The sequence below is a fragment of the Acanthisitta chloris genome, unplaced genomic scaffold, assembly GCF_000695815.1.
Source record: "Acanthisitta chloris isolate BGI_N310 unplaced genomic scaffold, ASM69581v1 scaffold7294, whole genome shotgun sequence".
In the NCBI taxonomy this organism is placed as follows: Eukaryota; Metazoa; Chordata; class Aves; order Passeriformes; family Acanthisittidae; genus Acanthisitta; species Acanthisitta chloris.
In genome coordinates, this window is record NW_008668695.1 from 592 (window position 1) to 9427 (window position 8836).

General features: G+C 45.7%; 1 protein-coding gene across 1 annotated transcript in view; it reads right to left on the reverse strand.

The window, feature by feature from the left end:
• Window positions 1-688: 688 nt before the first annotated feature.
• The window catches only part of PABPC4 (poly(A) binding protein, cytoplasmic 4 (inducible form)), a 13250-nt gene continuing 5102 nt past the window's right edge, over window positions 689-8836 (reverse strand). The window contains exons 2-15 of the mRNA XM_009073008.1: window positions 7709-7902; window positions 7309-7424; window positions 6694-6833; window positions 6375-6469; window positions 5625-5762; window positions 4952-5047; window positions 4206-4478; window positions 3873-3960; window positions 3608-3724; window positions 2977-3104; window positions 2294-2387; window positions 2042-2172; window positions 1868-1967; window positions 689-1040 (exon numbers count right to left, since the gene is read on the reverse strand). Coding sequence (XP_009071256.1) covers window positions 1881-1967; window positions 2042-2172; window positions 2294-2387; window positions 2977-3104; window positions 3608-3724; window positions 3873-3960; window positions 4206-4478; window positions 4952-5047; window positions 5625-5762; window positions 6375-6469; window positions 6694-6833; window positions 7309-7424; window positions 7709-7902 — 1697 coding nt within the window. The 3' untranslated portion in view covers window positions 689-1040; window positions 1868-1880. The remainder of the gene's footprint in view (window positions 1041-1867; window positions 1968-2041; window positions 2173-2293; window positions 2388-2976; window positions 3105-3607; window positions 3725-3872; window positions 3961-4205; window positions 4479-4951; window positions 5048-5624; window positions 5763-6374; window positions 6470-6693; window positions 6834-7308; window positions 7425-7708; window positions 7903-8836) is intronic.

An 8836-nucleotide genomic window follows, 5' to 3' on the forward strand; every position in this document is an offset into this window, starting at 1 on the left:
TGCAAGAAGAATTCCATGGGCTGCATCTAAGTCCATTCATCATGACAAAAAGTACTAATAAATCATCGAGTCAACTGAGTTGAAAGGTCCCTGAACATCCTCTCCCTGATTGTCCCACCCTATGTCCCCAGATCAATGGGACACTGGGTTTGTGCTGGGTGTAAGAATTCCATGGGCTGCATCCAAGTCCATTCATCATGACAAATAATACTAATAAATCATCAAATCATCGAATCAACTGGGTTGGAAGATCCCTAAACATCCCCTCCCTGCTTGTCCCATCCCATGCCCCCAGAGCAATGAGACACTTTGTGCTGGGTGCAAGAATTCCATTGGCTGCATCAAAGTCCATTCATCATGACAAATAATACTAATAAATCATAGAATCATAGAATCAACCTGGTTGGAAAAGACCTCCAAGATCATCAAGTCCAACCCTACTATGATCACTAGCCCATGGCACTAAGTGCCACATCCAGTCTCAGCTTGAAAACCTCCAGGGATGGTGAATCCACTACCTCCCTGGGCAGCACATTCCAATGCCAGAGCACTCTCTCTGGAAAAAATACTTTACAAATCATTTCTCAACCCCAGTGCCAAAATGCAGCCACCTTTAGTATACAAAACAGCACCAAGATCCATGAAAAGACCCAGCAAAAACCAAAGAAACATCCACCAAGAGCAGCAGTGCAAGTTTATTCCTTTATTGATAAATGTTTTCCAGACTTTCCAAACTGGATTGTTCAATTAAACACAAACCCACAAAAATACTTCCAGCCTAAAATCCTCAACGTCCTCTTTAGAAGACACAAGGGGTAGCTCTGCTCTGACCTCAAAGGAAAAGCTTCCAACCCCTAATTGTGGTTTTGGAAACCTCAAGCTTCAGACTTGGCTTTTTAAATAAGATCTTCAAGATTAATTTACAAAATGCAATGTAACTATGTGATATGATGCATGGCATTGAGATGTGCAGGACAGTGAAGGATCTTCAAACATCTGGAGCTGATGTCTAGGAAGGGGCTATTTGGCTTCTTTGTATCCTAGAGGAAAAGAGGGAAACAGGTTATTCACACACAAGTTAGGGAACATCCCAGCATTACAAGCTCAGTATCTTTTGGAAGGTACAGAGATTCAGTTATGGAGAATGCACATTTTTGAACATCTGAAAAATCACTGAGGAATATGTGAATGAAAATAAGAATCCTCATTGACAAGTCACTGAAAAATATGTGAATGAAAATAAGAATCCTCATCATTCTTCATCACTTTGGAGTTGTGACATCTGACCACAACAGCCTCACAAAAAGTACTGGAGATGGCAATTCCAGACAACCCACAGAAAAAAAAAAGATCAGCAGAAGCAAGAAGAGGCACTCAAAGAATCAAAAACTTCATAGAGAAGTTAAACAAGAGTCAGCTCCAAATATTGGTGACAGTTTGTATGGAGAAACCTGCTCAGTGAAGTGACCTTCCCAACACCTGCACTTTAATACAGACTGAAGGCAGATGGTTTTCAGGATAAGAAATGAGCATTAACTGCCTGTTTAGCCTCAAAATCACTAGAGCCCCTTGTGTCTCTCCCAGATTAAGCAGCTCCACAACTCATCCCAATGTATTAGTCCTTCCTTGACGTATCAGCTGCAAGAAACACTTCAGGGACTTATACAACATCTTTCTGCTGCTTCATCAAAGTACCTGAAGTATATTCCTTAAGTTCTACATAAGGATTCTGTTGGGAGAAACTACATTAGGGTTTGAAGAGTGGAGTAAAATCAGACAAGTGCTGGACACAGAGCTCCAGACACAATTGTGTCTTATCTGTTGGTTCTGGAAGCTTCTAACTGAAGCTGAGGATTGAGGCACTCACCAGTCATCCTGGTTCAAGAGGTAGCAGCAACCACACCCACTTTTTGGGCAGCTTCTTTCTTGGCTTGGTGAGCCTGCAACACTGCCACAGCCTCCTCCACCTTGGGGAGACAAAGCCCAGTGAGACCTGCTCTCTGCTCACAGCCACCCCCAGAGAGGACCAAGACCAGCTCACCTTGGACCGGAGGGACTCTGGAGACTCCAACATGTGCAGCAGCTCAGAGTTGTCAATCTCTAGCAGCATTCCTGTGATCTTCCCTGCAAGGCTGGGGTGCATAGCTTGGATCAGAGGGAACAAACGTTCTCCTGAAGTGGAAAAAAAAAGAAAGAGTTCCAGATAGATGAGTTTCTGTTAAAAAGTTATTTTGGGAAGCTGAGAGGTTTTCCAAAGTGAAGGGCAATCCATGAGCACTGGAGTTGGACTTACCCAACATCTGTTTCTGCTCCTGGGGAGGGGCAGCAGCCAGCATGGAAGCTGTTAGTGGCTCCTGGCCCTGCACATGTACTGCAGGCTGAGGTGCCTGTAAAGGGCACAAATGAGGGGTCTGAAATAGGTATTAAGCTGATTGTTTCATATTTAGACACTACTAAGATACTCCCCTTCCTAAAACACAATTTTTGTCAAGCTTTCAGCAGGTTTAAGCTTGGGAAAAGGTGCCCTTGGCTCACAAACACACTCCCTCCAAGTCCTGTAATGTCACACAGGGGCACTGTAAATATCTTACAAAAATTGGGTCAAACATGGTGAAACACTGAGAAAAAGAAACAGGCATGGATGTTGCTCTTACAACACAGAGGTTTGTGGGAAAAGCAAACTGTGATACCCTAGTGAGGACTTGGCAAAGAAGGGGAAGAGAATAAAATGGTCACAAAAATGGGAACACAAGGAAAACATCCTTGCAGCAAGGACAAAAGGGCTTGGGAACACAAAACAGATAAAACAACCAGGGTGCCCCTGGCAAAACTGCCAGGTGTTTAAATCCCAAATGATGCCTGTCTGGGTTATAAAAGTAGCTTGAAGTTTCTATAAAAAAATAACACCTCAGTTGGATGTAAAACCTGCTGGGCTGCAGTAACTGCAGGGCATTCCCAGCCCAGCCCTGGTGTTACCTGCAGAGGTTGCACTCCTGGGTGTGGGCTGCGAACACTTGAGGCATATTTGTATGGAGGAACAGCTCTGGGAGCAGGAGCAGCTACAGGAGGACGAGGAGCTAAGGTCTGTGCTGCTGTGCCAACACCTGCCAAGGAAGGAGAACAGAATGGCAAAGACCTGCAGCAAGTTGGGATGTCTGGTGTTAACTGCTGAATTGCTTGGCACAGTAACATCTAGGATACTTCGAAAATACTCTCCAAAATGCAAGTGGTTACTTTAAGAAGGGGTTATGCTCCCTAAAACTGAGCCATGGATTCCACATCTTGCATTTTCTAGCTGTTCACTGGACTGAAGTGAATTTGGATGTTCTACTCTGAAAGCAAAATCCATAACCTACAGAGCCTTTTGTTGGGTTTTTTTGGTTGTTAAGTGTTGCAGAGGTGTAGAGATGAGTCCCAAACCAGTGGAAAACAACCCATCTGGATTCCTACTGCTGTGCTGTAGCACCAACTGTCCCAGACCTGCACTGCACAGCGAGGAATAGGAAAGAGTCAGGTGCTGCCTCTGTCCCTTGCTCCAGAAGGCAAATCTCCATAGCATCCTCCTCCCTGATGGCCAAGGGGAAAAGCCCAGGAGCAGACACCTTACCAACTCTCTGGGCAGCAGCTGGGAGGCCACGGGAGGCTGGAGCATTGGCAGGGGCCAGATGGCGCAGGGCTGGCCGAGGTCCTGACTGCCTCATGGCATTGGGCATTCCCTGGAATCCTGAGGGAAGAAATGAGGGGGAAATCTTCAAAACAGAACCAACTGGCAAGTCAGAATAGTCAGCTCCAGGGGTTGTGCATGGAAAGGAAAGCATGCATTGTTCCTGCTGGGAAGGACAGCCACAAAAAAGGTCATCCAACCAACTCACCTTGAGGTCTTCCTCCTTGCTGCCAGCGTGGGTTGGGTCTCATCTGTGTCATTTGGTTGGGTGCATAGTAAGTGGGTCTGCTCTGAGCCTGAAGAGAGATCAGACAAGCTCATCTAAGTGAATGACAAACACTGTTTACAACATGTTTTGCCAGGACTCAACAACACTCAGTCAGATGAAGAGAACAGGCAGCTGGCAAGTCCCAATTAACTCCAGTCTGCATCCTCATTAGGAGAGTTCTTTGCTTATAGGCATAAGAAAGGCTCAGCGAGGTTACAGCAGCTGAACCAACAAACCTCTAAGGTTAAAAAAACCCACTCCAGCTCAGCTCACCTGGGGCACAGCAGGCATGAAGTATCCCCCAGCAGCAGGCTGGAACTGGTTGATGATGGTGTTGGCAGGCAAGGCTCTCATCCCAGCGATGCGCTGCATGTACTGGTTAGTTAGATGGGCCTTCCTCTCCTCTTTCCTCTGTGCCAGTGCCACATACAGTGGCTTTGAGCCCACAATCCTCCCATTCATCTCTGTCACAGCTTTTGTAGCTTCCTCTGGAGATGAAAAGCAGACAAAGCCAAACCCTTTGCTCCGTCCATCTTCCAGCATCACCTGCAGTAGAGATCAGTTGCTAGTGGAGCATCAGTTACCACAACTCAACCTAAGAATCCCCATTTCAGTCAGGTAGGACAGCACTGTTGCAGAGGTGTAGAGACAGGTACTCAAAGAAGAGTCACCTGTCTGGATTTGCTCTGCTTTGCTCTCAGCACCATGTGTCCCCAGGCCCACACTGAGCAGTAAGGAATGGGAAAGATTTGGTGCAGCCTCAAATGCATGAAGGAAAATGCCACCTCATGCTTATCATGAGTCACCTCAAACCAGCATGTTTGCCACTTCCTGCTTCCTCTTTTGGTAAGGGAATGAAGTTTTCAGTAAATCCCCATCAAGACCCCCAAAAAATCTCTAAATTTCTTAGCCCAGATGTTCTTAGAACCAGAACCAGAGGATACAAGAATCAACCCCACGTCAGCCAACAGTTCCTTCTTCAGACTTTGAAATTCAGATACCCCCAAACCCCACAATACCTTGGCACTTGTTATTGACCCAAAAGGTGAGAACTCCTTCCTCAGTTTTTCATCATCTATAGTGTCATCTAGGTTCTTAATGTATAGGTTAACACCCTGGAAGGGAGAGAACAGTAAGACACTCCTAACATTAAAGGAAATCTCGAGTACATCTCCTGTTATCCATCTGCCAGTGCTGTAATTTGTCTGAAAACTCTTAATTTAGCATCATGTTCCTTTCAAACCACCCAAAGCTGAAGGTGATAAATGTTGCAAAGGCGTAGAGACAAGTCCCACTGTGGTGAAAAGGAGCTTGTCTGGATTTCCTTTGCTTTCCTGTCGCATCCTGTGGCCCCAGTCCAGCACTGACCCTCAAGGAGTGGGGAAGTTTCAGATGCCTCCTCTGACATGCCCTAGTTCTGCCCTAAATTAGACAGACAACAATGCAGTTCTGCTCTCTCTTCCCATCCCTCTAGGTATCCCCATTTGACAGTCAAAGACACTGCATGGCTGTTTTCTCACATCCTCCTGAACACTTTGGCTGCCAAGACCATACCCTGATGTTCCCTTTCCCACCAAACACCAGGGAGACACCTCAAGTGTTAACTCACAGGGCAATGAATGCTTTGCCAATTCAAGTCTGTCAACCCACTCAAAATGGTGCTTAAATGCAAAAGAGGAACAGACTATTCACCTGGTATCTGCTGAGTCTCTCCTGTTTTAGCTGCTCAAACCTCCGTTTCAGCTCTGCCTGGCGCTCAGCCTTCTTCTGTGCTCGGCCCACAAACAGCATTTTCCCATTGATATCCTTCCCATTCATTTCTTCTACTGCCTGCATGGAGGAAACTGTCAGCTGCTGAAGCCAGAGAGCACCTGATCCTATTACAGGAACAGGACTGCCCAAAGTTCACCTCCTATCCCTGCCTGAAAGCCAATAAACCAAAGTTTGCATATTGACTTTGCATGTAAGGAAGGCAATGTGAACATTCTGTGTACAGAAGGTTTCTATTTAACAAGGAGCTAATTAAAGACTGAAGTTAGCAGAACACACTGACACCACCAGCAGCAATTTGTGAAGTTATCTCCACTCTTTCTTGGAATTAAGACTGAATTTTACTGAGCATATTGCTCAGGGAACAGCATTTCTAAGCTATGTTCTCACTTGGAGACACCTTCCTCCTCCTTAAGCCCTGCACTGTACTGTTTCTTCAGCAATTAACAGGCTTGATTGTACCACTCCACTCTGTGTGGAGCCAGTAATCAGCAGAAATGCCAAGTTACCCAAGCTAGTGAGGTACAAAGGGTTTCTAAATTCCCACCTCTAGAAGAGATTATACCTGAGGCAGAATTTTCTTCCTTTTCAGAAACAAGTTCCCATGATAAACCAAGTTTTTCTTCTCTGAAGATACCCAAGCAACAACAGCAACAAAAAAATTGGTCCTACCTTGTTAGCCTCTTCATGCTTTTCAAAGCTTACAAAGCCAAAGCCTTTGGACTTTCCAGTGGGGTCTGTCATGACTTTAACACTTAAAGTTTTACCTGTTACCAAGGGACAGGTTTAGTAAAATATCACAACATTATTTCAAGACTATTAAATTCCTTATAACAGCCCCAGCCCTCAGCCTCATGCCCAACATTTGGCACAAGCACTGCCCACACCTCAGCCCCCAAGTGCCCCAGGTAGAGCTACACAGATGGTAACAACACTCAAACCACCACAGTTCACAAAATCACAGCCACATTAGAAGTACTTCTGTATTTACCATATTTGCCAAACATCTCCTTTAGCCTCTCATCATCCATGTCATCCCCAAAGTTTTTAATATAGACATTGGTGAACTCCTTGGCCTTGGCTCCCAGCTCAGCCTCCCGCTCCTTACGAGACTTGAACCTCCCAACAAATCTGTAAGAGAGGAGGAAAACCCCAATAAACAGATTGTTTGCAAGAGTGCAGGAACAATGTGTGACTTGTGGCGAGGCAGAAAAATGAGTGTGTAGTAGGAGCTGGGAACGGGGACAAGAAAGGATGACAGAAAAGAAGGACAAACAAGCCACAGAGCAACCAGAAAAAAATCACCTGTGCTATGGTCAGCCAAGGATACCCACCCAGCTCTGCAGTGGAGAGTTCTGACCCTAACACCCCACCCCAACCCCTAGCAGAGAGAGGTGACAAATCAAGGCTCGGTCAGGGAAACCCACCAGTCCTGGAATGGAGGGGTAGCAGGCCATGGCTTGGGCAGGGTCACTCACCAGCCCTGGAGTGGAGAGGTAGCAGGCCAAGGCTTGGGCCAGGAGAACCAGTGCCTTGTGTGTCCCTGTTAATACCGAGATGCATCCCGGAGCATGTGAGCGCTGCTGCTGGCGGCTGTGACACTCACACTTTGCGGTCGTTGAGCAGCATGCCGTTCATCTTCTCGATGGCTCTATCTGCAGCATCCTGGGTCTCAAAGTGCACAAAAGCGTAGCCCTTAGAGCCATTCTCATCACACACCACCTGCACACGTGGAAGGGAAACAAAATATTAGCTCTCTGAATGGGTTCTCTCCTCCGTCGCGCTCAGGAACGTCGATAAACGCAACCGCTGAGGGTCAACACGAGGGAAAAGTCATCTGTGGCTCAGGCTTGATAGGACTTCAGCAAGCCCTGAGCTTTTGATCAGCTCTGCCTTTCAGAAACTCTACTCCTCCCCACTGAAATATGTCCCTTTCATGCCCCATGCTGAACTGTCTGATCATGCCCCTGCGACAACAAAATGGGACAAAACCAACCCCATCTCACCTTGCAGGACAAAATGTTGCCAAACGCTGAGAATGTGTCATAAAGTGCCTTGTTATCAATGGATTTGTCCAGGTTCTTAATGAAGACATTCCCAACCCCTGATTTCCTCAAGGAAGGGTCTCTCTGAGACCACATGATGCGAATGGGTTTTCCTTTGATCACGTCAAAGTTCATGGTATCCAGAGCTCGTTCAGCTGCAAGAGAAGCCAAGAAGAGATTTCTGTGGGTTGTTCCAGAATAAGGGTTTCCATCAGGTGGGTGATCATTTTCTCTGCATTTTGCTCAGCTCATGGAAATATTTGGGGTATTATCACAGCCAATCCATGACTTGTAGCTCAATGTTTTAGGGGACTGCTCAGCTCTGGAGATATTTGGGGTATTATCACAGCCAACTGATGACTTGTAGCTCAATGTTTTAGGGGAGTTCCTTGCAGCACAGTCACTAGACATGTGAAGTATGTAACAGACTATTTTAAATGTACCTTATGCAATATTTTAAACTACCACAGCAAAATGGATGGCAAAATGCCTGAGGTTTATTAGCTGGGTTCTTAATTATGTTCAAGGTAAATTGCTCTATCAAAAGAAGGAGTGGAAATACAGGAACCCCTTGTAAAAAAAAAAAAAAAAGGATAAAGAAAATGACTGTTTGGCTGGTTTGCTTTTCCCAAAACTCACATCTCCCCATACACATTTCTATTCAGAGAAAAGGATCATCTCCCTGTCAGGGCAGGGAGAATGTGAACAAACACATGGCTGGCTGAGAGGACAACATGAGTCAGCCTCTATACAACTTATTTGGCCAAAAAAAATGATTCCAAACTTGCTCAAACTAAAGATAACAACAAGAGTGGACAAAATTCTGGAAATAAAAAAGTTCATATCCCCAGTCTGATTTACAGGGAAGTGTTTATCCAAGCTCCCAAACCCCAGCACTGACACTCTAACCCACACTGAACCCCCCTCTATGCTGCTATTTTTGCTGCTACTGGTATATTAAAAGGATCATTACGTACACACATCAGGATCCTGTTCATAAAACTGAGATGCTTGGACTGTTCTGTGCCAGAAAACACTCCCAGCATGGAGTGAGCAGGGAAAAAGAAAGACTGTTCATTCCCAGCATGA